We start from the raw sequence: 27,846 nt of genomic DNA on the forward strand, positions 1-27,846 counted from the left end.
GCTCCTGACCCCCGCAGAAGGGTTTGCTGCTTTTTATCTTGAAAGCACTGGCTCAGGTGTGCGTTAATGGGTTGTTTGACGCGCTGCCTTGGGCTGCATTCGCGGTCTGTGTGTTAGCAGCTGCAGGTTTCTGCCTTCAGCTCTGCTGCCGGCCGTGCCGTCCTGGAGGAGGTGGCAGCTGGTGGCACCCTCGTCGCCTGGAGATCCAGCTGAAGGTGAGGGTGCAACCTGCCTGCCACGGTGTGGGACTGGGGAGATACACATTTCAGTTTCAAGTAGGAGGGAAACACTTCAGGAGGCTGGGAACCACTGCGTTGCGGCCTTTCACCACAGGCATTCTGGCATCCTCCTCCCCTGGGGTTTGTAGGAAATGTGACTTTCCTGTGGCACTGTGGGGGGAAATTGGTGTTTCGGGGCTGGGATTCCTTGGAAGGGCAGGCACGTCTCTGTGCAAGCTCTGGGTGATTTGAACTTCCCTTCCCGGTTGCCTCTGTGGCCTCTGGTGCCTGGTGCTCTGTCCTTTTGCATTTGGCAGGCCCAGCGGCTGAGTCCTGTGCTCCAGGTGTGTGAGGTTGTGGAGGTTTGGGCATTCGGGCAGTAACGCTCGGCAGTGTCCTTGTTAGCAATGCTCTGATGAAACATTTGCCCAAAAGGCAAGAGGCGAGAGACACAGTGATCTAATAATGAAAGAAACACGGTTCCAGGCTCTGGTTATTGTAACACGACCCTCTTGTCCTCATGCATCCTGTGCTAATTTAAAAAACAAACAAGAGCTTTTTATCCAGAGGCAGTTCGCCGCTCCTGTCCTTAAGCCAGGAGAGGGGTTTGCTTTCTCGTCTTCCTGAAGATCTGGAAGTGGATCTGCTTCCTGAAGATCCCAGCAGTGACACCAGTTAGGAAATGGCTTGGAGCTTGTTGTGCATGAGGGGGATGCTGCTGCCGTCCTCGTTGCATGGCGTTGTGCGAACAGCAACCTCCAACTCGCCAAACCCGGGCTGCGGGGAGGGGCTGGACCTCAGCTCTTCATGTCTGGATGGCCCCACGCAAGCACATCTGCTTTCCCTGCTCCTTGGGCAGCCCCCGCCTGCCTCCTGCCTTGTTTTTCCCCGGGGACAGTTGAGCTCCCGTGCGTGCCTTTTCCTGCCCATCCCACAGCCTGTCACCTCCCGCTCTTGGTGGCTTTCTGGCATCTCTCTGGCTGTCTCCTCACCGCGTTGCTGTGCTGCCAGGGAGCTCATCCCCGTGTTGGGGAGAAAACGATGAAGAGCTGCTTTCTCCAGACCTTGGGGAGATAGATCCTTGCTGGTCACCCAGGCCGTGGTGCAGGTGTGTCTTGTATCGATGAGCAGTGACAGTGCTGAGGGTACTGTTTGAAAAAGGAGCCTGTGAATTCATCAGTGGTGCTCGTTGCTGGAGGATGTGTTCAGAAGGACTGCAACAGGCTGGTCATCCAGAATAGCACGGGTGAGCCTGGGTCCTGCTGGGAAGGAGCAGGGGTAAGTTTGGAAACTCCTCACCTTGCCATGGTGCAGGAGTCGATGCTGAGGAAATAAATAAATTGGGCAGCCGCCTCTGCTGCAGGCTGCTTATGTGCTCAGATCCCTGCTATAGGCTTTTGTGCTTGGTTTCCAATTCCAGCTGAGAGAAGATTAACGTGAGGTGGGGAGGAGAGGGCTATTTCCGTCGCTTTTCATGCCACTGGCTTGACTTCATGCTGCAAACTCAGACACTTCATCCAGTCAGCTGGGCCCAGTCCTGCAGGTGTCTTCCCACAAACGATCCAGGGAACAAAAATCATCTCCTTCACTTCAGCGGAGTCTGCTCACGTACACAGGCCTTGAATTTTACTTTTGCTTGAAAGGTGCACAACTTAAAGGAATTATTTGTTTGCCAAACTATTTTGTTTCAGTGTGTCCCATTCAGTGGTTGCTCTGCCAGAGTTTGTGTTTATCTTTTTTTTTTTTTTTTTTTTAAGTGGAATAAAAATTAAATTGCTTAATGATACTTAAGCAAATGACTCTTGCAAGTGTGTGTGCTCTGCTTTGGTGTCATGCTGTGCTTTAAGTAGCTCCTTGAGGAGATGTGGCAGAGGATTTGCAGGTCTTAGCTCTGGCGGGGAGAGCAGAGTGCTCTCTGGCATCACCCAGCAGCATTGCTGATTGAATGGATACAGCTCCATTCTCAGCGACGCTGTGGCAAAGTGTCTGTAAGCTGAGTGCTTGGTAGGAAGGACTGGGGGGCAGCCCTGAGTGCTTTCTGGAACAGGAAAACAGATGCACTCGGTGTTTTCCTCTACTAACCACTAAATCTGATGTGGAAAAAAGTGTGTGTACAGGAGATGAAGGCCCCCGCCAGTCCCTGCACGGCAGCAGCTTGTTGCAGCCAGGGGTTCACTAAATGCACAGAATCAGAGTCTCTGGTAAGGCAAGTGAGTAACCAATGCCCAGAAAGAGTCCTTTTGAACTTAGCGAGACATATCTTGTGTTGAGGTGAGGCAAAGTATGTAGGAAACACGACATTTTTTAGAGGTTGTGTTTGCCAACGCTTGCACGCCCTTTGCAGGGCCTGCTCTCTGGCACTGTTGGAGCGGGTCCTTCCCCGCTGAAAGCCACGAGCACAACACAACAGCGAGCGCCTCGCCTCCCTCCTGGCCCCGACACAGCAGTGCTCGCTGTCCCTGCGTCTCACAGGATGTGCTCGGCTCCGTGGCTCAGATCTGCTGAGCTCATGGAAACCGAGTGCAAGGGACGGTGCTTTTTTTCATTTCTTTAAATAAAACAGAAACCAAAATGCGATGCCTTGCAAACCACAGACACCCACACAGCCAGCTCCTGTGTCACTTTGCAGGTAAACAAACACTTGGGCCTGTACCTCTGCTGTAATGACGCCGGCTGGTTTGTGTGACCAGAAGGCAACATGCCATCTTTTGGTACAGAGGAAACCAGGCTGTTGGAAAACAGGTAGCTGGAGTGATGGAGCTAAAGTCTTCATGAGGCTTTTGGGATCTGTGGAGGGTGCTAAGGCACTTGTGCCTAAGCAGCTGACCTGTATCCCCTTCAAGAAGTCCTCTCCAGGGGACCTCTCTGCTCCTTTAGAGGTTCGTTGGGTGGTTTGGGGATGGGCTGGTTTTGGTGCTAGGGCAGCTTGATCCTCACGGGAGCAGCAGATGTCTCCTGGTGTTTGTGCATCCCTTGTTGCCATTTCATTTCTTCCCCTCTGTGGGCAGCTCACCTCTCCCTGTTCCTGCTGTTGTGAGAGCAGGAAAACCAAGAGAGCTGTGTGCGTGCAGGAGAGCTGGAACACGGGGGAGCAGAGCAAGCCATGCTTCTCCTCGCCTTGTATCCTTCCAAGGTGCCGTCCACGAGGAAAGCTTCCAGCTTTCTGGGGTAAACAGAGAAGCACTGAAATACTTTACGTGCTTTCCAAAACCTGCAGAATATGGCCATCATTTCTACTTCAGGTGTATTTTGGGAAATATTTGTTCATCTTTCAGCAAACAATGGTGGAAGCGGGGTGGGAAAGGCGCCGGGTGGGAGTGCCGGCGTGGTATGCTGAGAGGCATTTCCTGCCCTTATCTCCGCCACTCGAGGTATTGTCAGCGGGCTTCAGATCTGCGGCCTGTGTTACTGCGGCGGAGATCGCCAGAAAAGATACCTGCGCAGGAACGCCTGCGCGGGGCAGGAGCCATGGGAGGTGGGGAAGAGCTTCCCAGCAAAATGCCTGTGCTTGGGAAAGGCGTTGGTCCCAAAACAAAGCCATTTTGGGAAGAGGCCTGCGTTGGTGCCAACCTTGCAGAGCTGCTGGTGGAGGTCAGCCTGAGCAAGTACTTGAATTTCTTGGTAGCGTCTTTCTTAGGAAAAAGTTTGCAAGGATTTGGGTTTGTACCTATGTGGAACTGAAATATTTAATTATTACTGAATATGAACTGAAATATTACTGAAAATGAATATTACTGAATATGAACAGAATATTTAATTACTATTCTCATTATTATTAATAATTTATTTACTTTTACTTTTGCGATCTTGAGTTCTCATGGGACTGAAACATTTTTTTTGTGTTCAGATCTATTCTGAAACTCTCAAAATAAGGTTTGCAGGTGCTACTGAAGCTGCCCTTGGCCTCTGCTGGCCCTTTACTGGATAAAGCAACTGCCCAGGACCTGCCTGTGTACTCTGGCTGAGTTTGTTTGTTTTCAGTTTTCAAACCAATTATCTCCCAGAGGAAAGGACATGCCTCGCTGTCAGTCTGCTGAGGTATTTATAGGTGAGGTCAAACCCCGGTGGCAGGTCTGTGGCAATGTTTGAAAGGAGTGGATGTCTCTGCCTTGTGCAACTTGTTGGGATGCTGCGGGTGTGCAGCACGGCTTGGACATCTCCCAGCAGCTCCTCGGAGCTCTGATATTGTATGTGGTTATTTGCAGCTTACCCTGATTTGGCACGCTAGCCTTGCCATTCGATGTGCTACACGTGAGTGTATTTGGAATGGATTTGCTCAGTTTGCTTGCGGCACTGACTTTATTTCATGTGCATCTTTCCCTGTTGAGCAGCTCCTTAAATGTGGGGCGCGTTTCCTTCTGCCGGTGATGGGGTGGCTGCCCGTGGGCCTCCCAGCTGACCGCTCTGCGGGTGCTGCTGCGAGATGCTGGCTGGTGTTGTGGTTGCACCACGAGTCCAGCTCTGATTTAACTGTGCTTCTTGCTCTGAGCATAGAGCCTGTACAGCAGAACCAGAATGGCCTACTGCGTGCTGAAGAGAATATCTGGGGAAAAGTGAAATGAACACAAAACACCGTGTTTTTAAGTGGCTGAGGTGGTTAAAGTGTTGGTAATGCCTCTCTGGGAGACATCTGACCCATCTGCCCTCGGCTAGGACTGGAGTAAGAAGGGGTGATGGATGAAGAAGTGGAGCACAGGTGATGCTTGTGGAAGGTAGAAACCTGCCTGAGGATGTGTCTTGGTATCTCTCTCATGGGTTGTCTGAGGAATGACGTTTGTGAAAGACTAAGTAAGATCTTTGTTAGCTCACTTAGGCTTTTTTCTGCTGATAAAAGAAGGCTACCTTGAACTGTAGACATGAAGGAATTGCTTGCTAAAACTGCTACCTAGTCAAGAGGGTTTTGCTTGGGTGTTTGAAGTGGGTGAGAGGTGGAGTCACAAAGGCCAGTGAGAAGAGCCAAGCAATTAAAATGCAATAAAAAGAGCCTTCTTTTGAGATGGTAGGTGTTGCCTGCTGAGTTTTCCAGTGGGCTGGTCTTAATCATTTGTCTACGTGGATGTGACTTGATCCCTCACACTTTCCTCCTCTTTTCAGGCTTCCACCACATTCCTACCACACTCTGCAATGGGCCCTTCCCAGCTCAGCCCCAAGATGCTGGTATAGCACGAGGCCACCGTGATCTTGAGGACCTGTGGAAGGACATCATTTCCAGCTGGGACGTCCTTCACCTCCTCTTTCCCGGCAGAGGCGATGGATGCCCACGTGGACCTCCTGACAGAGCTGCAGCTGCTGGACAAGGTGCCCACGCTGGAGAGGCTGCGGGCAGCCCAGAAGCGGAGGGCTCAGCAGCTGAAGAAGTGGGCACAGTATGAGAAGGAGATGCAGCACAAGAAGCGGAAGCATGAAAAGAAGAGAAATGCTGTTAACCAGAAGAAAGTATCTTTTGAAGCCAGTGTTGCTCTGCTGGAGGCCTCTCTGAGGAATGACTTGGAGGAAGGTAGGATACTTGTATCTGGCAATTTATTTTTTTGGATACCTGTGAGGTCCGTGTAGCTCCTCGGTGTGCAGAGGCATCTGCATTGACATCCACGGACAAGACTACCCTTGGCATGGTGTTGATCTCTAGAGTGTTGCCATCTCTGGCATAGCTGCAGGGTTGGGTTGCTGAAAGCACGGTGAGACACCATCGTTACCTAGAATGACACCAGGAGTGGGTGCGCAAGTGACAGGATGGGGCAGGAGTTAAGACCAAGATTTGGGAAAAGGAAGACAGCTTTCATCTCTTTCCTTTTCACACTTCCCATTTACAGAAGGTGAGAAACATTCCTTCGCCTTTTGGGTGTGCCTATTTTAGAGGTTTTTTTGGAAGTCCGCCACAGGGATTTACATGTCACTGTAAATCTTTTCAGCTTTTCTGCTTGGGGGATGGATTGAGAGCTACATGGATGTATGAATTTTCTCCATTTAGAATACTGAAATTCATTTCTGTGCTTAATGCTTCCTATAGAAGTGAAAACTCCAAATTGTTGAGAAATCAGTTTAATTGCTCCATTTCTAAGTGGGTCAAAAGGCTTTGCTTTTGTTTAAAATGAAGGGGAAAAAACGCCTAAAAGTCAATCCAAATTAGCCTTAGTAATGCAATGGGAAAAACCTGTAAGCTCCGGGAAGCCAGGGCTCTGGCAGTGGTTTGGAAATGGGACTCAGCTGAGCTGAGCTCTGGTGCTTCCAGCAACACTGCTGCTGGGTCTGAGGGCTCCTCAGCCCTGTTGAAGGGACAACGAAAGAGGCCTCTGTTACTCTGCCAAATGAGAGAATTGGGGCTTTGTTCCCACTGCAATTCTCCTGTGACTTCTATAAATGAAATACAGAACCTTTCTCTTCTAACACAGTAACATTTTTAAAGCGAAATCCTCTCTGGGAAGAGAGCTTGGGTCACCTGTTTTCCCAGTCCTGCCACTACAAGCAGTGGGCAAACACCTGGTTTTCCATTGCTGAAGATACCTTTAAGAGGCAGAAATCTGTCTGCCTCGCCTCTCCCTCCATCTTTGCCTCATTTCCTACCAACCCAGTCACCGTGTACCACCGCTCATAAAGTCTAAGTCAAGATGGGGGCTCAACCCTACTAGGAAATAAGGACAAATGCTCCCCAGAGATGTAAAAACATTTCTCTGAGGAGACCTGGAGCAGTCTTTGGGGTTGCGGCTCTGCCAGGTAGTGAAATTGGTGTGATCTTCATCACCCATTGGTGTTGCAGAGACAAAGGAAGATGCCTAAGAAACCTGACCAGTTGGGTTGCATCTCTGCTAGTGAATGTTGCTCTGGTTTCCAGCATCTTCTGCAAGAAGCAGTGTACGTGGGTAGAAAGTAAGAAACTTGCCTTGTAAGGAACCTCTGAGAGTTATGTTCCTGTTTCTGAGAAGGCCTTTCATGCACCACTACTTGCCCTCACATCCCACGAGTGCACGCTTCATACTGTTTGGAAATGGAGGGATTTGGTGGTGGACTGCATTTCCGCCCAGGTGGTTACAAGCATTTCCAAGTCCTGCTTTGTGTCTGTGTCTGTGCATTCATTTGTTACCTCTCCATGGGAGAGCAGACCTGTGATAATGAGTAGCAACCTGCAGGCTTTTCTTTCTTTCTTCCTTGCTTTAAAGGTTTAACAATTGCTTCCAGCTCTCTGCTCCACTGAGCCTGTGTTTCTCACCCTGAGCAGTTCTGGTCTTCTAGGAAAGCCCCATCAACGAAGCCAACCAGAGCCGTGCTGTGAAATTATATCTGCTAGCATCAGCTGAGGTGACAGATATGACATTTATCACCCATGCCTGTACAGAAAGACACTTGGCAGCATGTGGTATGGTTTTGAGCACAGCTGCAGATGCTCACGGTGCTGGGGTGGGCAGTGAGTACCTCATCGTCCCCCTCTTCATGCAGCGGTGGTGCATCTGCTCAGTGCTGGGGCTCTCATCGTGTTGGCCTCTTTCCCTTGGTGAGCCCAGGTCGCGACTGCAGGCCTTAACTATGGGTGCTTCCCCTGCATAGCTGGGTTTCTCAGGTGCCTCAAGTTTCTTAAACCTGATGGCTTTGGTGGTCAATTAAGTCCTAAAAATAGCCTGTGGGCAGGGTCTGTCCTTTTGTGTTGTGGCACCAGTGTAAAGGGAAGGAGGGGATGGCATCAATCCCAGATGCCAAACTGGGAAAATTCCTTATCAAGAGCCCTAGGCCAGAGTGAATTCATGGCCTTTTGAAGGTCCCAGGGGATGATTTCAGCATATGAATCATCTTTTGTTTCCATGTGGGAAGTGAAGGGGGAGGAGAAATATACATTATTAAAAAGTTGAGAAGTTTCTGTGAGGAAAGTTAGAGCTGGGGGTGCCGTTAGCACTCGTCATCTCTGAACTACCTCTGAGCGGGCGTGCAATTTCCATCCTTTATTAGTTTTCTCTATTTTTTTTAACATTCTCACTCCTGAGGTGGAAGAAGGGATGACAGTAGGTGCCATGCAATGAAATTAGGGATGAGCGGAGGTGAGGTGAAGAGCAAGTTAGCTTTCTCTCTGGAAGGTGTGTTGTGCTGTGGCGTGACCTCCTGATGGAGGTGGGCCAAGTCCCGCGAGATGGCAGCAGCAGGGCAGGAACCTGACCCTGCCCTTCAGAGCTCTGTGTCCCCCGGGGCCTGGCCGTGCTGACTGCGTCTGCTGCTTCCTGCGTCTCACACGGGTGTGATTGAAATAGCAGCACTTGTTTTGCTCAAAAAACAACCTTTTGCTTTCAAAATCCCATGTCAGCCTGGAAAGTGTTTGCTTGGAGGGTGGAGACGCTGAGAGCAGCTCAGGCTTGAGGAGAGGTGACAGCGGAGCTGCCTGGCCCCGCTGCCACGTGCGCAACCCAGGGCCCGAGCTGGTGGCACTGGGGACGTTGTGTGGTCATGTGGGGGGATTTTTGGAGAAAGAGTTATTTGTGTGGAGCCTTGTAGGTCTGTGTGGGACACGGCTTGTAGCCGCACTACGATGGGTTCACGTCGTCCTTGCTCCTTTCAGCCAAAGGCCAAGCCACCACAGCTTCCTGTCTTGGGATGGCGAGGCAGTGAAATGGGGCTGAAGGAGATGGCTCTGATGGGGCATGTGGGCAGGAGCTGTGTGCATCTCCTGCAACGGATCTGTCAAAATGTCCCCGGTTTAGCAAACAAGCTGCTGCGAAATGCTTGCTGAGATCTCTGCTGACAGAACCAGGCCTGGGCCAGCCGCCCCCCACGGCTGCAGAGTGCTGGCTGGGACCTGCGGTTTGAAGCTGAAGTACCTACAGACAGCTCCGAGGGGAGAATGGGGGGCTCCCAGGTGCCAGACAGGACCCACTCCATCCTCCCCCATGGAGGAGCTGGGAAGGCCACGCTCTGGAGGAGCATCATGCCCAATAGTTACTCTAAAAGAAAATATGCTGAAGCCCCAAGCCCAGCTCTAGGCACAGCCTAAGCTGGCTGCAGGATGATGCTGTAGATGGGTTGGATGGGTGGGGGAGTCACTGGGAGATCTGGAAAGGAGATCTGTCCGTTGTGTCTGCTGGACCAGGGGATGCAGTTACAGGGGATGAGAGGAGGAAAAACAGAATGGCAGCTCTGTGCTTGTCGTGAAGTGCATCTGCTGTGGGATAGGAGATGGACGGGCACTGGGGTAAAGCTAGGAGGGAGGACCCCAGGCTATCTGTGTTATAGTGGTGTTGTTGTATTTAACCTCTGTTTTAACAGTTATGAAGGAGATTTGCTTTATAATGCAAAAAACTGTATAGCTATTGTACTAATTTCCAAGAAATTACAAGGGCTGCCGAAGGCTGCGAGGTGGCGGACGGATGCTGTTGGCAGGAGGCTGGTCCCAGGGTGGTGTCTGCTGTTGGGCTGTCGAGTCTGGGGCTTTCTGCATCACTGAGCTGCCGTAAGAGCAGTTCTGGGGAGCTGGGAGGGAGGCTGGCATCCTGTAAATGGAAAAAAAAAGAGCTCCCAGCGGCCACCTGCAAGGACGCATAGCATTTTCTGCCTGGAAGTGCCTTTGCATGCCTGGCCAAGTTGCAGGGGGAGCTTCTACCCCAATGGCAGAGGCTGGAGGGTTCACCTTAGCTATGGGGCGAGCTGTGCTCCTTTCAGGAAACCATCAGAGAAATAAAGCCCCTGAAGGACTGACTCACCTTCCCGCAGTGCTGAAAGTGCCCTGGTTTCTCCTGCTCCATCCCTGCGGGTTCCTGTCCCTATGGGCGCAGCTCCAGCAGCATCACTGCATGCGGCGAAGTCCTTCAGCCCCCACCTCCTGTGAGCAAAACTTTGGCAGGGCCAGAGAGTTCCGTGAAACTGTTTCTGGGGGAATTCAAACATATAAAAAGGGTCCTAATGGTTGATGTGCCAAAAGGGGAATGAAAACTCAGTGTAGGACCTGGCATCCAGCAGACTTGATTCTGTGAGCAGTTTGGGGTTTGCTGGGCCCTTGCCCCCACCCCACCACCTTGCACACTCTGTATGGGGTAGTGCAGGGCAAGCTGAGGTGGCCTTTCATCTCGTTGAGATTTCCACCACAAGAGTGTAAGTATTGCACAGCTTATTCATACAAGCACATCCCCCAAGTTTCCCTTCGTAATGACCCTTAAATCCTAAATGCTTGGTAATACGGAGGGTCACAAGCCCTTGTGTGCAAAAAGCACAGCCCTCCCCGGGCAGCTCCTTTCCACTTTTTGGAATAAAACCAACCTTGTCATTTGCAAAGGCACTTTAAAGAGAGGCCCTAATTAGTGTCTATAAATTGCTTTCGTTAACCTTTCCTAGCTGATGTGATCTGTTCCCTTGTTACTAAAAACCTTTTATGAGGTGCCTTAATTTTCCACCCACATTATTAGTCTCCTGAAGCTTTTTACATAGAGTTCCTGTGTCCAAGTCTATGAGTAAGTGCATTTATCTGTTTCAGAAGATTTTTCTCCTGGGTTTTGTGCCCTTTGAAGGGCTCTGAAAGAAAGTGTCTTTTATTGCCAGCAGTCTGAGTGTATACCTGTGCTTTTGGGGAATGACTCGAGTCAGAAACGAAGAGTTTCTGCTCAATAACAAAAGCATTTCTTGAGTTTTTAAACTCCGTTGGTGTGGAAATGAAACCCCTTCTCTTCAAGAAGCTACGTGTGGGAGCTCTTGGCAGTGATGGATTTTGTTAATTTTGTTAGTGGCAGTTGATATGTCTTCCAAAAGCAGATTCACGCACTTGGCCAGATTTAACTTGGCTTTTTTCACACAATCTGAACCTGATGCCAAGGCGGGGTAGCTCACATATGACAGCTAACGAGATGTCATCTGGGAGCACAAGCAATATTGAATATGCAACTTTCTCTGTTGTCATAACAAGTAAATTTTTTTTCCCCCTGACTTGCTGGAGTTTCAGTGAAATGGGAACATTATTTCCATAAGAGCTTGAAATGCAAACTTTCCTTTTTGGAAATTACTGCTGAAAGTCCATCTCAGATTTACCTCCCCGGATTTGAGTCAACTGAAACGTTTTTGTTTCAAACTCTTTTTCAACAAATTTTAAGATGTGACCAGAAAACGCATGTTTTTTATTTTTTTTAAATATCAAAATGAAATATTACCTTAACTTCTCTCTCTCTTTTTTTTTTTTTTTTTTTTTTTTTTTTACTGTTGCACAAGCCGTTGTGGAAAAGCATTGGTTTCAGTGGGTTGAGCCTCTTCGTGATGGTGATTTTGTGGAAGAGCCAGGGTGTCTGCTCGCTGGGCGCTGGCTGCTGGGTGTGCTGAGCATCGCTGTGTGCCGTTTCAAGGTGTGAGTTGAGAAGTGGGATTTTCCCATGTGTATGCACCAGAAACTCTGCATCTGTGGAGTCTCTCAATTCCTAGTAAGGCTCGTAACACTGCACCCAGCGAGCAAGTGCTTTTCCTGGCTAAAACACAAACTGCAAATGCACACTGTAGTAACACATCCTGCCTGTCCTTGCTAAGACATAGAAATACAGGGATCCTGGATGGGATTTTTTTAACTGAAATGAAGCCTCCAAATGCTCATCTGCCCACCCACACCTCCCTGGGCACATCTTCCCATTTGTGCTGTATTTCAGCAGTGCATGCTCTCAGCTCACGCCATGGAAATGGGTTGGTTTCGTGTTGTTTCAGTTTCTGGCTTTTATGTGTGCCAGTTTATACCATTTCTCATGCTACTGAAAGTATTTTTTTGTGCATCTTGTAATAATCTTATCAAATAAACACTGCATGTTGGGTTCAAGCTGCTTGTCCCTCTAGGAAGGTGATTCTGTTTGGATTCAAGATGTTTTAAATTAAAGAGGGATTGGTCAATGGCTGTTGCTGCTCCCAGATTTTGTTTCTTACTAAAAGAGACTTAAATCACCTTAATTTGCTTCTAAAATTTGCCTACAATATATTGTGGAAGTGAAAGTCAGGAGCCATCTGCTCGGCTGCATTAAAAAACCTGAGCTGTCTGCACATCGTTCTCTTTTTTTTTAGAAAAGCACGCTAAAAAGTTGAGTTTCCTGGCAGTGAATGGCTCCTACCTGCCGTTGCTGTGTATCAGGGATGCTGTGCAGACGAGGATGCATGGGCTACGCGTTTAAATCCAGCACAACGTATTTGTGCTGTTGATGGTCTCCACGCACCTGTAAGAAGGGAGTGTTCAGAAGGAGATCGAGGCAGTGGGCAGCAGAGGCTGAAGCTCTTGGCGCGGTGCAGCAGGTAGGATATGTCAGGTCACCATCTGCTCTCAAACCCTGCCCGGCCAAATCACAGCAGGGAGGGCTCGGGCGCTGTGGCTGCCTCTGCTGGGAGCCTCGGGGCTTCTGTCAGCCAAAGGCGGGTTGCTGCTGGTGCTGCGATTCAGCCGGGTGCTCGGGAATGCTCGTGCGTACAGCAAAGCGCTAAATGTCTCGCATTGAACCTCTCCGTTTTCCATCCTGGCTGCTCTGCCCCTGATGGCGTTGGGGCAGCCTTGAGTGGCTGCTTTTTGTTGTTCTTGTTGTTATCTATGGGCTGCCAAATGTCAAAGTCAGAACTTCCAAATCGCAGCCCAATAATATTTGCTGATCTATTGCTGGCATTTCGAGCCAGTAGCTTCCCAGCTTGTTTGTCCGTGTGGTTTCCCCAGGGGGAATCGCTGCCTGCTGTCCGGGTGAGGGGGACCAAGGCACAGAAGGGAAGCGATGGCGCTGATACGGGTTGGGCCAAGCAGCTCGCCTGGCTGCCTGCTCGGTGGGATAAGGCTGGAGGGCTGATGCTGCAGCTCCTCGCTCCGAGGGGCTGTGACACGGGGTTTCTTGCACTCGCTGTGCTTCTTGCCTGCCTGGCTGCCTTCCAGGTGTGTGCTGTTTCCTACGCTCAGATAACTGTGTGTTTTGTCCTACTCCAATAATGAGCAACAGGAGCGTGAATAACAGCTCAGTCAGGGACCCCGGGTATTTTCTGTGTAACAAGCAGCAGCAACCCGGAGCGAAATACCGGCTCTGCCCACGTTGGCTGTGACCTCCCCACTGCAGCGCTGTGCTGTGATAGCTAATCCAGTTCCGCCAGAGGTACGGAAGGTGTCAGCCTGGTCGCTCTTAAGCACTCGCTGTTACCTGGCATTTTGCAGCATCATTGTGTTTACACGTAGGTTTTGTTTATATATGTACTTTAAAAAAAAAAAGAAAAAAGGCACGGTTCCACAGCCAACTCTTTGTAAATGAATAGTGGTGGAGAAATGAATATTTCTGGAGGTGAAGCCCTCTTGCAGGACCAAGTTGTACAGTTCTGATTTACCCTCATGTACCTGAGGATGCAGTGTTTGGGTGTCATGCCTGCACAGGAGGAACTTGGCTGCAAGCTGTGGCAGTGCATGGCTGCAGGCTCTGCTTTTTGCCCCCTCTCCTGGCCAAGGAGAACTTTAAAGGTGGATTAAATCTATTTTTTCCAGATTTAAATTCCTTCCTTGCTGGATTGTGGCCAGCCCTGCTCAGCTGGTGTAGGTTTCTTCCTCCTAGAATCATGGAAAATAGAGGTTGAGCAGGCCCTGGGAGGTCATGTAATCCCCCTCTTGCCCCAAGGCAGGATCAACTGTATCTAAAATGCTTGCTAATGAGGCTGGAGTTAGGTATCTTAGTGTATTTATAGGCATCTCCACAACACGAGAGCACATATTACCTGTGCAAACAGTCCAGCCTCTCCTTCAGTTCTGTGCATTCTTCCCACTTGCTTATATTTATCCTATTTATCCTCTTTTATTTTATTTTATTTTATTTTATTTATTTGCTTTGCATCCCATCCTTATGCTTATTGACTGAGTTTTCCTACTTCCACGAAGAATGCTCTAATTCTTTCTCTAATAGCAGTTGCTATGGCAGCTGGTTCAGGCAGTGCCTTATAACCTAGTGCAGAGCTGCTTTTACATACACATTCACTGCTTGGTTTTTCCTCTGGAGCCTGGCCAGATCTTTGGGAAACCTTATCATCTGCAGCAAATGTCTTGACAAAAGAAAAAAACAAATCATATTCTGGCACCACTATTAAAAATGTCCTAAGCCTTGCCTACTCTCTAAGCCGTCACCCGGAGGATGCTAAATAGGACAGGAAGCACACTGTTTAATTCTGTCTGCTGATGCCTTTGTAATCAAGAGCTGAGATGCAATCAAGCACCCTGCACTCCTTTTAATTCGGGGAACAAGAGCCCATGTGCAGCTCCTAGCAAGCAGATGCAGTTTCCACTGAGGTCCCTGCAATTTGCAACTGCTTATTGCTGAACGTGGCCTCTGCATTCCCTAGATAGCGTGAAGCAGACTGGCTGTAAACGTTATTCGTGTAGGAGAGTGCCTTAAGTTGCTCTGTTTCTCATGCTCAGTGTGCATTTTGTAACAGTTTGCAGCATCCGTCGGTTTGGTCAAGGTGGAGCTCCATCGTGGTTCCCTTTTTCCTGGTCGGCTGCCCCGCTCCGCCTGGCCCTGCCTTGCAGGTGGCTCAGAGGGGTGGTCCCTGCCTTGAGCACCAAGCTCTTAATTGCTACGGGGAACTTCCAAAAGACTCATTTCAATTTGTGTGCCTTTGCCCGGGCTGGCAAGAGAGATCTTATTAGTAAACTGTGCTCGCACGCAGTCTTCATTGGCTTCTCCAGCCCTCTTTTAACCTGGCTGGCAGCTGATGCTTCGCGTGGCGGCGAAGCGCTGTCTGCATGCAGCTTGCATCTCGTCCTGGTTGTGTTACACCCACATCTGTCTGGAAGCCTCCACGTCTTGAGTGTGTGTGGGGGGATTCTGGCACCTTCAAAGTATTTCCACGTTGGTCTGGTTCAAAACAGCAAAGGTTGGAGATTGAGTGCTGATAGCTGCCCGGTGCCGGCTGAAATGGTAACGCTCGAGCACAGAGTGAGACAGAATGGCTTGGTGTATTCAAGCAAAGTCCTTCACATTTTCCACTCTGAAAGATCCTCTCTGTCAAAAATGTCAGTTTCAATAAAAGCAAAAATTGACCAAGACAATACTTCTGAATGAAAACACGAAGCCCTTGCAGAGGGATACAGCAGCCTTCCTGTGCCGAGGTGTCACCGCTGCAGGATGCCTACCCTCTGCCCCTGCCTTGGGGTGAGGAAATCCCCTGGCAATGCCTACCAGCCCTCAGCCTCCGGAGGGGGGAAGGAGCGATGCCCCTGCAGCAGAAGACAGCCATTTCGCTCGTGTCAAGGACGTGGAGAGGAGAGCACTTGTTGCGTCTGTCTGCCAGGGTTAGGTTTGTGTCCCCCGTACTGCCCACGGAGACAAAAGAGGTCTGAACTGGAGGGCTGTGCTCAAGCCCCAGGAAAGTCTGTCAGCCCTGCAGGGACCAGCTCCTGGCTGAGAAACGACACGCGGGGCTCCCACAGACCCCGAGTTTCAACCTACTTAGCTCAGACTCTTTCTGTGACTTTCGAACTTTTCCGACCTGGTTTATTTTTCCATTTCGGATTCTGTTGGTTCATCTTTAATTAGCAAACCGTTAGGCCACAGCAGGGCTCCACAGGCACTAAATGGGACTCTGCTTTTAATTCCAGCTCTGGTTTGGTAGCCCGAAATAGCAGCCTTTAGGAAGGGCCAAGCTCCCCCGAAGGAGGACAGTCCCCGTGGACCCGCACAGGGACATTCTCCTGGCTGTCGGGCTGTTGAGCACAGGGTTTTCTTTCTTCCTAACAGTGATGCTGTCAAAACAATGATGTTAGCCCTGGATGTGATACGAGGCTCCAGCACAGGCTGTAAGCAGTCAACTTCCAACCCGCTTCTTGGTGCGGTGCTGAAATGGCAGCGTGTCTGGGCTGGTAGGTGAGAGCAGGTCATGGAGAGATGCCCACAGTCCACCTTGCTCTTGTGAGAAAGGCCGGTGGCGTTAAAACTTCCTGTTAAAAGGCAAGCCAAAGGGATTCCCTGTGTGGTTTCACAGTAAATTTATTCTTCAGTAACTTGAACCACGCGGTTGTGAAACAGCCATGAACAAGCTGCCACTCTGCCCCCTGGCCCAAATTATTCTGATCTGTGACAATTTTCCATGACTCCTCAGAGCAAGGAGAGCTGTCACTTGAGGACTGGTCAGCGCCGAAGCTGTACCACGGGTTCAAAATTTGGGTCATGGTCGCATTGTCAGTGCTCTAACATTTCCCATGCACTTCGTAATGGTAACATTTGTGGTGTTGGTCTGTCCAGTTACCCTAAGGGGAACGAGAGCAGGGAATATTTCTCGTTTCACTTGCATTCAAAGACTTGCCTGCCAGCTGAAGGGCAGTGCTTGCTGACTAATGCACTCCTGCGAGGTGGGCCTGGCAGCTTGGACTGCAGCTAGAGGTGAAGGGAGCTGTGCCCCGAGCAGTGCAGCAGTGACGAGGCAGAGGTCTGGCCATCTGGCTTTGCGTGATCCTTCTGTTATTCTCTTCATCCTGAAAGCCTCCAGAAGCACGTTGCTCCTCGAGCCTTTCTGGACCGAGCTCTGGTAGGAGCACATTCAGCTACCGTTAGCTGTGGGCTTCTTGTGCACCCTGGAGCATTTTGGCCCAGGTCTTGTGAAGATACTGGGATATTTTAAGTTCCACTGAAGTCCATTTGTTTTGGTCACCTCACGCCTTTGTTCTGCTTAAGAACACAGAGTCCGTCTGCTGAATATTCAGCTCCCTTCTGGAGGATGGCGTGCAGAGCCCCAGCTAGGCGTTCCTGTCCTGGGGCATTAAAACACACCGATGTGGCGTTTTGGGGATTGCCCTGATCAGCCCCAGGAGCTCCCAGCAGCAGTGGAAATGCCTTTTCTCCTTGCTGCAGGGAGGAGCATTTCCCCAGGAACAGGAAAAACGCAGGGGATGTCGCCAGCTGCCCGCTGAGCTGCTGACATTGACTTCAGACTCGGCTTTGCAATGTCACGGCGGCAGCGCCACGGTCGCCAGCAGCCTCGGCTCTCTGTGCCCGCTGGAAGGAGCTGCCCCCTGCAGCATCATGCCTGGGGGCCCTGAGATGCTGGAGCTTTGGTGCTTCAAATCCCCGTGGGCTGACCCTGGGGATAAGGACACCGGCAGCGCTGTTGCTGTGTAATTGGGAGATGAAAGTAACAGCTAGTTGTCACCCCCAGACCGTGCTTGGACTGGGCCGCAAGAGACAGTCCTGCCCCAAAGGGGGGGCTGTGTGGGCCAGAGATCTCCCACAGGTTAGCACGTGTGTTCTTAGCGCTAAACAACAAAACCCAAGAGGGGCCTGATCACATGCCGGGCTTTTTTGTCCTAGTACCTAACAATGTCCAACCCAATGCCGCTCCCTGAGGTGCTGGGTGGTGTCTGCCTCAAGCACAAACAGGGACCTTTGGTGAGGCTCCTGCCGAGCCCTGGCTACATTTCTTATCTCTTGCTAAAATATTAGGACCCTTGTCCGGGCTGGGCACTGGCCCTTTTGTCGTGGTCAGTCCCTGTGTTTCTGTCGGGAAGCCCACGGGTTCTGCCGCTCCGCTGGCAGCCTGCAGCCTGGCAGATGTGTGCAGAAGGGGGGAGCCCCCCCGGGAGGTGGCCCTGGAGCTGGAGAACCCCAGGTGCCTCCTGGGGTGTGCATCTGCCTGCTCCCGATGCTATGGGAGCATTTCTGCACAGCAGCGACTTCTCTCAGTGTTACAGCTCCGAGGGCTGGCAAAGGCAAGCGGGGTGATGCTCTGGGGGTAGGTGGGGGGAAGGCCGGAGGTCTCCTGGACAGAATGAGAAGCCTTGGATGAAAGTCTCATTTACCAGGGATCTTATGGGGCAGAAGCTGATGGAGGCATTGCAGGAGGAGAGTGGGGAAGCTGGAGCAGTGCTGGGGTGAGCGTGGTTGGCATGGAGCGGCAGGAGGAGCGTGGGCAGGGCACCCACCATGGCTGGTGGTCCCGCAGAGACGTTTGGGGTGCAGCCTGCCCCAGCTCCAGGACAGCCTCCTGGAGGAACAGAAGTCTCCTGAGATTTGGCATGATTTTCAGCATGCAGAGAGCAAGAAAGAGAACATCTACCTGTTCTTGTGCGTCCCCTGGCATGGGCACAGCTCCAGAAAGCAGTAGGATGGGCAGGAGCACGCGGGACGCAGCCAGAGCAGCATCCTCTGAGAGCGCTGTCTGACCGGCCCTGGGGAGGGAGTCATTAACTTTCATCATTAACTAATCATTAACTATGTTTTGGGGAGAGCAGGGTCTGCTCAGCCTGCGTGCCTCCCACAGTGGAGATGCCTTCATTAGCCAGCCCCGCGTTAATGAGCAGCCCTGTAGCTGCGCTGTGAGCGGGACCGTTAATGCCTGACCAGTGGGGCAGGAGCCCAGACACCCAGCAAGTCACCGAGAGGTCCCATTTAACCAAAAGTAGCCCCTTGTAAGTGGTGTTAGTGGCCCTGAATAAGAGTGAGCTCACCTCGGGGTGCGAGGGTTTCCACTGGGAGGTGGGAGCCCCATCGGGCTTCTTCCGGGGACAGACGCGGTGCCCCTGCGTGCGCATCGTGTCCCTGCAAGATGCAGCACCACGAGCACCCCGGGCTGAGCACCAGGGCAATGCTGACGTGCCCTGGCCTAGCCCGAACGTGGCTTTCCTGGGAGCGGGATGCCAGCACCCGAACCACCTCCTGCCCGCACAGCCATGCCCGCTGCCTGGGACGGGCCGAGCTCAGCAGCACGGCTTCGACCTGCCGGCGAGCAGGACAGACTGCCCAGCAAAGGCAGGGGGACACTGCCAGCAGGCAGTGAGCGTCGCTTACTCTCATTAATTTTTTTTTCAGGCTTTTTTTTATGGCCTATTTCATTTGGACTGGGGAAGTAAGCTACGGGGAAGGAAGCTGCCCTTATTTCAGAGAGTCTACCCCTAGCCTGTAAATCTGGGCCAGATCCACTGGTACGTGCTGGCTGCTTTGTCCGACCATAATAATAACCATAAATGTCACTTCATAGCTGATCTGCTTTGCCAGACGGGTCTGGACCAGCCTCCCTCTCCTTCCTAATCAGGTTAGTTTTCCTTTGATCTGCCCCTGTTAGGAGAAACCCAAACCGATGCAGCTTTATTCCCATCCATTTTCCATTCATCCGATGGCTCTTTACACGAGGCCATCTCAGCCCTACCTGAATTACGGCTGAGTTGTCTCGCGCTGTAGCAGGTGTATCACTTTGTAAATCTTAGCTAATATTCACTGGGATTTTTATTTTTCCAGAAGTTTTGTTTCATTTTCAGACAGATTAGTTTTAAGTTGGCAAATGCACTAGCTTTAAGCAGAGGACATTTGCTGCTAGCTGTCAAAAGGAAAACACTAAATCGCTAATTATTGATCGTTGCTTTTTTGGGCCTCGGTTGCACTGATTTGCCGTGCAGAGCATCGCTTCCTCATGCTCTGCCTATCTTCAGGAAAGCTGATCTCTGTAAGTCCTGCCCTCTCGATGATGGTGACTTACATTTGGAGGCGAAAACTAGCTCAGGATAAAAACCTGCGACAGCCCCAGATTTAAATTGCCTGCTTTTAGGAGCACATGAATATGACCTGTGCTGGTGTGCCTGTTTTTAGGAGGACAAAAACGTGCTGGTGTGCTGTAAAGGCATCGCACAACGCGCATTCCTCGCACGTATTTACATATTCCCCGCACAGTTTACTTCTGCACGTAAATCCTGCCCGCACCCGTGATGTGCTGTGTTTTCCCAGACGCAGCAGGGTGTAGTGAACGCCGTGGTTTGTTTGTTTGCTTTGCACGGGCCTGGTTTTGAGAACAAGCCTCGAGTTACTGTGAGACAAGATAAGAGCGGTTCGGGGAAGTGGAGATGTTCCTGTCTCGCTGCGGGGCTCGGCTGCCGAACTGCGCTTCCCGTGACTCAGAGCGGCAGCGGGGCACCGGCTTCCTGTGAAATCACTTGCTTTTAGAAAAGTTGCTGCTACGTTTGTTAAGTAAATCAGGTCTTTAATGAGTTATCCTCCAGCGCAGTCACGTGTGATGTCTAAAATACATCTCACTGTGCTCCTGTCGTCTCTAGCACCAACGTGGACATCTTCCAGCGAGGCTTGCGTAGCTGTTCCCTGCCTCCCGCTTTCATTTTTCTCACGTGATAAGCAGCGGGGGTCAGCAGTTGTTACCAAACTCTTTTTGTCGTGCAGGGGTCAGCTGGCGGGGGAGATGCATCGCCCTGCGTGGCAGTAATGGCGGGAGCAGCGCTGGGGGCTGCCCTCCCTTGGAGCTGGTGTGGTCGGGGAGGTGCTTCGGCAGCAAACTTCTCATTTCCAGCGAGAATATTGGAAAGGATGTGGCGAAGCAGCAGAGGCAGCATAGGAAGGGATTGCTAGCCAAGGAATTGGGGAATATCTTTCAAATTCAGTCCAGTCTCTGAAGAAACTCCTCGATTTAAGTACCACTGGGTGAAAGGGGGGTGGATCGGGTGGTTGCGAAGCATCCACCAACTGCTGGCAGTGTAAGGACCTCTTTCCAGTGCAAGGACCTCTTTAAGGTGGCTTCAGTGCTCCCCGGTGTGCTGGAAGAGGCAGTGCTGGAGTCTGCTTTTCCTCCTTGTGTCCTTTAACCAGAAGCACGCAGGGGTGGGAGGAGATGATGGCCAGCACAAGGCGCCCCGTCCCCTGCTAACAGGTTGCACAAATTTCGCTCACACAGCCGGGCCCATTCGCACTTGCTTTTTGCTGGCAATCCCCTGCTTCGCAGGTTTCCATGCAGGGGAGGTGATGTGCCCGGGGGGCTCGGAGCCACGTGGGGGTCACAGCTGAAATCGCTGGCAGCAGCCGGGGCCGGAGAGGTGTGCGGGGTCAGCTCCAGCTGCTCTCTTTTCAAGGGGGAATAGCTGGAATTTGGTTCGAGGTTTGTAGATCAGGTTTCCATTACACAGCTGTGCTGCTTTCAGCTGCTCGCGTGACATGCAGGCCTTGCTGGACGCTCCTGGTCTGGCTGGCTGCTTTCCCTGGGAATAACGCCTTAGGAGGAGACGTACAGAGAGAAACGGGTCTTCTCTGCTGCAGCACTGGCTGGGCTGGGAGCGGGGGCTTGGAATGGGGTTTGCTTCAGTCTTTGCAAACTGTGGGAAGCATCTCAGAAGCATTTGTCATGAGCAGCTGCTTGGAAACTTCTTTATTTATTATTTTAAAAACTGGTTTTGCCAGGCAAAGGTAGGACCAAAGGCGGTTGAGGGAGGGGTTTTGCGATTGACCTGGCGATGAGGGTCAGGCCTCCTGCATCGCCCGAGGCAGGTACGTGCGCTCTGGGCAGGAGTCACACCGGGTGGCTGGGTGGCTGCACGTGCTGGGAGGATGGCACTGCCGGCGGGAGGAAGGCTGGAGCCCTGCTGTAGTGTCAGGGGGGCGAGAGCTCACCCCTCCTGGGTCACTTTGCAAGGGGTAAAATGGCCCGTGGTGTCCCCAGCAACCCGTGCCCCTTGAGTCCCGTCCTCAGGATGCTCTGACCGTGGTCTTCTGCCAAAGGTGCTCAGTTACGCTCCGTGCTGGAGGTACTGAAAGCCAAATAAAATTCAGTGGCCGGAAAAGGCAGGGAGGGGTGCTGGACAGGACTGCAACCCCTCCCAGCACAGCGTGTGAGCCCCCAGCACTGGCATCCTCCCCCGCAGCCGCTTGTCAGTGCTGTCAGCAGAGCGGGGTGAGCAGCCACTTCAGGCATCATTAATTGCTTTAATGAACTTACTAAGGCGGGTTTACCTACTAAAGCATTCTGTTATTACTATAAATTTTTAAGTCAAAATATGAGATTGTGGGATTGGTGGGAGATGATGCAAAGCTTGAGCCTGTCTTTCCTTCTCTTTTAATTCTGAGATTTATTTATATTATTTTTTAGGGAGTCACCCATTCTTTCCTCAGTGGCGGTGCAGAACCAGCCATGGCAGGCGGCGCGGCAGGGGAGCACGGGGAAGCTCTCGTCTCTCCCCTCCTTGCTGGTACCTGGGTGTAAGGGCTGCAGGCAGCACAGGGCAACCTGCCATTCAGGCGCAGACGATGGATGTCACCTTTCCTGTCCTGTGACAGCTGAGAGGCACCCAGCTGTGGCCCACGATGGCAGGGTTCCTGTAGTGTTAAATACGTAATGAAAAACTCCCTGACGTGGGGAATCTGATGGGGAAGGGACTCTTTGATAAGCAAGCAGGACGGAATAAAATGGTTCGTTAAAAAAGCTGGGTTTAATACGCGAGTTAGCGGAGTTCTTCCACCACCGTGGAGAGGAAAATGGTCCTGCCACTGCTAATGGTGTAACCTAATGGGAGATTTTAATGACTTAATTATTTTGAAAATTGTTCTTCTTGGGAAATGCAATATACTTTGGCAAACTGAAGCTTTTCTCCACTGTTGCAGAAAGGCAAATGATGATTCCTCTGAGCTCACTCTTTGCTGAAGAGGGAGTGGGAGGCGTCTGACTTGCAGAGCTAATGCCAAGTTGGACAATATATTTCATCCCGGGTCAGGAGACCTCTCGAAGGGATGAAGGGAGGGAAGCAGGACGCATCGTGCTCTCTCTGCTCCCTGCTGTTACGTGCAGTTCCTTGCTCCCAGCATCGAGGAGTTATGTCCTCGGTGTTCAGTGACACTGCTCTGATAAACAGGATGCCTTAAACCTAGGTTAATCACCTGTCTAAGGACTGTAGGAACTATGTTTACTTATTTATTTAGTATTTGGTTGTTTAAACTATAACTTTTGTCAGTAAGCTCGTGAGGTGAAAAACAAAGTAAAAGACCCAGCAAAACCGTTGTGTGTGCTGAGACTGACGCACTCCCCTCAGCAGCTGGGAGAAATGTGCTGCCCTGAATCTGAGCCACGAGTGACCTGGTGTGAAGCACCAAGCCAAAGCAAGTCGTGGAGGAGAATTTCAGCTGTCTCCTTTCTACTTTATGTTAAATATTCACTGGAGAACCCAGAGAACCCTAGACTGACCCTAAAGCCTGTTAGAGCTCTCCTGTAACTGTTGAGAGTCCCGGTCTGAGCTCTGCCCGTACATTTGGGCCCCAGACTTCCCTTCCCAAGAGGGAGCATCCTCGCTCCTCTGCCACAACGTGCACAACGTCCCTGCAGCCCGTGAAGGGGAGCTGGCTCGCTCTCTTCTCCCAGCTCTGCTCTGAATGCTTTTGCTGAATTCAACGCATATGCTGCAGGTGAAAGCCGTCAGTCGATTGAGGTGGCTTTTGGAAGCGAAGGAGCTGCTCGCTGAAAAGGGAAGCACTCCCGACCCCATGCGCAGCGTCTGTTGTTGCTGCATCAAAGTGCAGGAAGCTCAGCAGAGGAGCGCTGGCAGCAAAAGCTGCCTCACCGTGGGCTTGTGCGGGGCTGGGGCCGTGCTGTGGGACGGTGCAGCAGGGATGGGCGAAGGCAACCAGTTGGGCTATTTTTTTTCCCCCTGAAATAGTCCAAATGACACGGCAAGCTCTGAGGCTGCTTCCTCGTGGGCTCTCCTCCTGCCTGTAATGTGTCATCCGGGCTGGGAACGCTCAGCTTCTACTGGCTGCCTTTGTGGGGAGCAGAAATCCTGTGAAACTTGGGACAGGAGGAGAGAGTCTCAGCTCTGTGTGATGGGGCGGGTAGCACGAGTATTGAAACAAGTTGGTCTGGATGCAGAGCACTTTCTTGTCACTTAGGGACCACTTAGAGTCACTTGTTTCGACCTAACCTAAAGGTCTTTTGTCTTTGTGCAGTCTCTGAGGAGTCGTGGTAGGGGATTTCAGAGCTTCTGCCATGAAATTAGGCAGTGAAGTGTTTGTCATATTCTTCATAATGGGTCCTTTTTTATTTTCTTTAACTTGGATGCTTGAGATAATGGGGCTTAAAGGTGGAGTTGTGGGAGTAGCAACCTGAAGCAAGTTTATGCTGTGGTCTTTACCGAGCAGAGCATCCTCAGTGGGATCAGGTTCAGCTCCACAAGGCAAAAAATCAGTTTCCACGCAGCACTCTATGCCTTCGTTGACGTTCCCCATCTCCGACTGCTCTGACAACGGTTTGTTGGTTGCCAAAAGCTGCGAGAGAAGTCCCCGGGGCTCTCACCCCCTGGCTGTTTTTTCCCTAGCCTCCAGCAGCGGCGTGTTGGTGTTGCAGGCAATCAGTTTGTGATGGGTTTGGTCGTGTTGAAACCAAACCTGCGGATACTTCCTGGAAACACCTTTGCTTGGTACGCAATGGTCCGAAGACCTCCCGTGCCTCCAGGCCGGGTCCCTTCGAGGGGCGGTTTGCTGCTGGCTCTGTGACTTTGTGCAGTTGCTTGGTGGCCGTGACAGCTGCCTGTGCTGGTGTCAGGCTGCCGCAGGCACCGCGAGCAGCAGCTGCACGGGGCTGATGCTCGAGCCGGGGCAATCCTGGAGATCGGAGGTGTTTGGCCTGGAGAGCAAATGAAACATTCTTTTTTCTTGATACCAAAAAAAAGGTTCTCGACTGTGCGATTTGTCTTGGTGTGATAGGCAGCCAAATGCGGACTGAAAACCTGCAAACTTCTCAGGCTTGTGAGAGGGGAGACTTAAAAAGAATACCGTAAAAAAGAAGCTGTGCCGGCTAGCTTGCTGGTGAAGGTCAGGGACGGTTGTAAAAGGTAGGCTTGGTGACCAGACGTGCTTCACTCTCCACCTCGGCCATGGCAGTGTTCCTGACTCGGGACGAAGTGCAGCGTGCTGACCTGGTGTCCCTGCTCTGCGCCGTGTCCCCGTGCTCCTTTCCTGGCCTGGCTCCCCAGCGCAGCGTACAGACAGACGGACAGACAGACAGCCCTGTGTCTGCTCCACGTGGGGACCTTCCCGAGGGGGCACCAGGCAGAGCTGCTGCAGCTGAGCAACGGCTTCAGGTTTTCTTCTTTTTAAAATACCCATACACGTAATTACCCAATTCTGTCTAAAATAAGGTTCACCTTGCCATATGGGAGCTGTTAGCGTTAAGAATTCAGCTCCTTCACTCAGCTCCTCTGGGCTGACCAGCGGGGAGGGGAGGGGAGGGGAGAGGAGAGGAGAGAAATGTTCTCCTGTGCGCGGAGCTGGGACACCCGGCACCGTCACAGCCGTGCCAGGGACCGTCGCTGTGACCTTGGTGAAGAAACCCGAGCCTCCAGAGCCTGCGGTCTAACTCAGGCTGAGATGTCACATCTGTGAAATGAGGCGAATGCCGGTTGTAAAATCCCGGGAGAGAGTCTGGAGCTGCTTTGCTAACGGCAGCAGGGCTTTGAGAGATCTCTGCCTGAAAGGCTGTGCTGAAATTCAAATCTCTGCATCGCTTAAAACTTGCTGCCGAATAACTGCAGGCTGCTAAGGCAGGAGGGCTGCTGAGGATCAGCCGGTGTTTCCCTGGTAAAGTGCAGGGTGCTGCTAAACTTGTGTGAAAGTCTTATTTCTGTAGCGTTTGCTTTTTAAAAGGAAACCACAATCTTTTTTTATTAAAAAAAAAAAAAAGAAAGAAAAAAGAGGCGTGGGGGGGGACTTTCTCCTTAATAGACATTTCCCTTCCGGCACCGCATAGCAATGCAGAGTTTCCAGTAAGAAGCCGTGCTGTCGAGCAGGGGGTGATGATTTAGCAGATTATGCTTTAACTCCTGCTGTGCCCCCAGGGTCTCCCGTGCGGGGCAGTGGTGTGTGGCAGGTCGGGGCTGGGTGACCTGGGGGCTGCCACTGGCTCCCGCTGGTGCCGTTTCACACCAGGAGGGGTTTTATAGGGCACTGTCACGGAGCGTGTCGTGGCACACCGTGCTCCTGCCGTGAGCGAGTGTTTAGGTAGGTAGGAGCCTGCTTCACGAGTGCAGCGATCAGACCTCAGTACGAGATTTGGTCTTTCGTCTCTCGAAGATCTTTGTCCCATATGTACTCATCCTGTACTAAATGGAGACAAATTCACACGAAGAAAAAAAACTCAGCGTGCTGATCAAGGTCACAGGGGGTGCTGCAGAGGGTGGAGAAGGTACCGAAAAATCCTAAGCAGCAGGAGCTTCTCCAAGGAGAGCAGCAAGGTCGGAGCTGGCCATCAGAGCTGGGGCTCTCCCAGCTGGAGAGGGGCTGGGGAGCAGGAGCTGGGGAGCCAGGAGCCCAGGCTGCAGCCCGCAGGCTCTTCCTGCAGGGAATCGTTTGGTGTTAATGCAGGGCAGCTTGAAGAGCAAATAGACATTTGCCCACCCCTCTAGCAAAACCTCTTTTCCGTTACTCTAAATAGAAAGTTTCCTGTTTTATAATTGAGACTCTTAAAAGCCTTCGTGGTGTTCAGGTCAACGTACAGCTGCTGAGCTGAGCCCATAAATGCCTGAAATACGAGCTGGGGCAGAGGCTGTTGACTCTGGAACCTAATAACACTTTAAAATGGCAATATGAACTATTTCCTGCCATACAGAGCGTATTAGAGTATCCTGTTGCAAATACTGGCAGGCTGGCCCTGTATGGAGCAATTCTGCTCCCCAGGCACCGCTCCCCTGTTACGTGACTGAGTTAGGGTAACGGGGGAAGCTCTCCATGTACTTGGGTAGCTGGAGAAATTTACCTCCTGACACCACTGCTCCCTTTTATTACAGCTTAAAAAGTGTTTAGATTTCTATTAAAGCCAATTATTTTTTTCCCCTGCCTTTTCTTTCTGGTGCTCTGAAAGGTTTATTTTCTAATAGGCTTAGGACAGACTTCACAGACGGTGACTGCTGCAGCTGCATGTGTCAGTAGGTAGGTTTTGGTCCTGCAGATCAAAAGTAGTCTTTGAACAGGTATTTAAGTGGGATCTTCTGTGCTACTCGGATAAAAGGCTTTGATGTTGTGTTGTCTGAATGGATTTGAAGGTGTTCTCATGACTTCCAGGAAGAACTTTTTGTGGGAAGAAAGCTGGAAGAGGCCAGAGCAGTAGGGGAAGAGGAGGTCCTGGTCAGCATTTATTGATCCTGGAGGTGCCCTTCATCTGACTCTGCCTGAGACACCAAGGGAGCGAGGTGTGCTGCTTACCTGCTTGCACGCACCAGACCCCGCGTGTAAGGAGCCAGCTCAGGGGATGGGGGGTGCAGGTTCCTATCGAGCTGCTCTAGAGGACGTGGCTGTCCTCCAGCCCTCGCTTTCTGTTGGACCTCCCTGCTGAGGCTGCTGCCTCGCATGGCTCTGAAGACAGCGGGCAAGTCCCTCTGCACATTGTGCAGGGACTTCTGCCCAGCACCACGGCACCCCAAAACCTGGCATTGCTCTGCTCATGGCTACAGCTTCTGAGTCACCCCGGGGACCTTGGCCCTGGTCTCCTTGATCCACAGCTCCGTAAATCTGACATAAATATTTTTTTGGCCCTCTTCAAATAGGCACAATTCACAAATACCTGCTCCAAAATGCCTCTTAAAGAGAGAAGAGGCTCTTTGGCAGCCCAGGTGTCACTGTCACGATGATATTGGGGAATCTGCCTCCCTGGCTCCCTGCCCACAGCAATCCTGCTGAAGGCAGCTGAGCCCACAGGTTACATAAAACACTCATCCCTTCAAGCCCATCATCTGTTTAAAGACCATACCAAAATGATTTATTTATTCTTCCAATAGCAGATGAGGAATAGGAAACTGAAAAAACAGTCTCTGAGTTCAGCTTTCTTTTATGTACTTAGTATCTCCTGAGTGGAGCAATTTCACTGTTAGCCTGAGCAGGAGGAGAGGGTGAGGGTGCCTTTTAACATGACGTTGCATCCCTAGGAGGGCTTGTCAGATGGCAGCTTCCTGTAA

The 27,846-nt window shown here is 51.3% G+C and overlaps 1 protein-coding gene across 2 annotated transcripts in view; it reads left to right on the top strand.

The window, feature by feature from the left end:
* Positions 1-5,416: 5,416 nt before the first annotated feature.
* PPP1R16B (protein phosphatase 1 regulatory subunit 16B) overlaps positions 5,417-27,846 on the top strand; it is a 37,851-nt gene continuing 15,421 nt past the window's right edge. For both annotated transcript variants that reach the window (XM_035548154.1, XM_035548155.1), the window contains exon 1: positions 5,417-5,715. In XM_035548154.1, the coding sequence (XP_035404047.1) occupies positions 5,469-5,715 (247 nt within the window). In that variant the 5' untranslated portion in view covers positions 5,417-5,468. The remainder of the gene's footprint in view (positions 5,716-27,846) is intronic.

Source organism: Cygnus atratus, chromosome 16, assembly GCF_013377495.2.
Source record: "Cygnus atratus isolate AKBS03 ecotype Queensland, Australia chromosome 16, CAtr_DNAZoo_HiC_assembly, whole genome shotgun sequence".
Taxonomy (NCBI): Eukaryota; Metazoa; Chordata; class Aves; order Anseriformes; family Anatidae; genus Cygnus; species Cygnus atratus.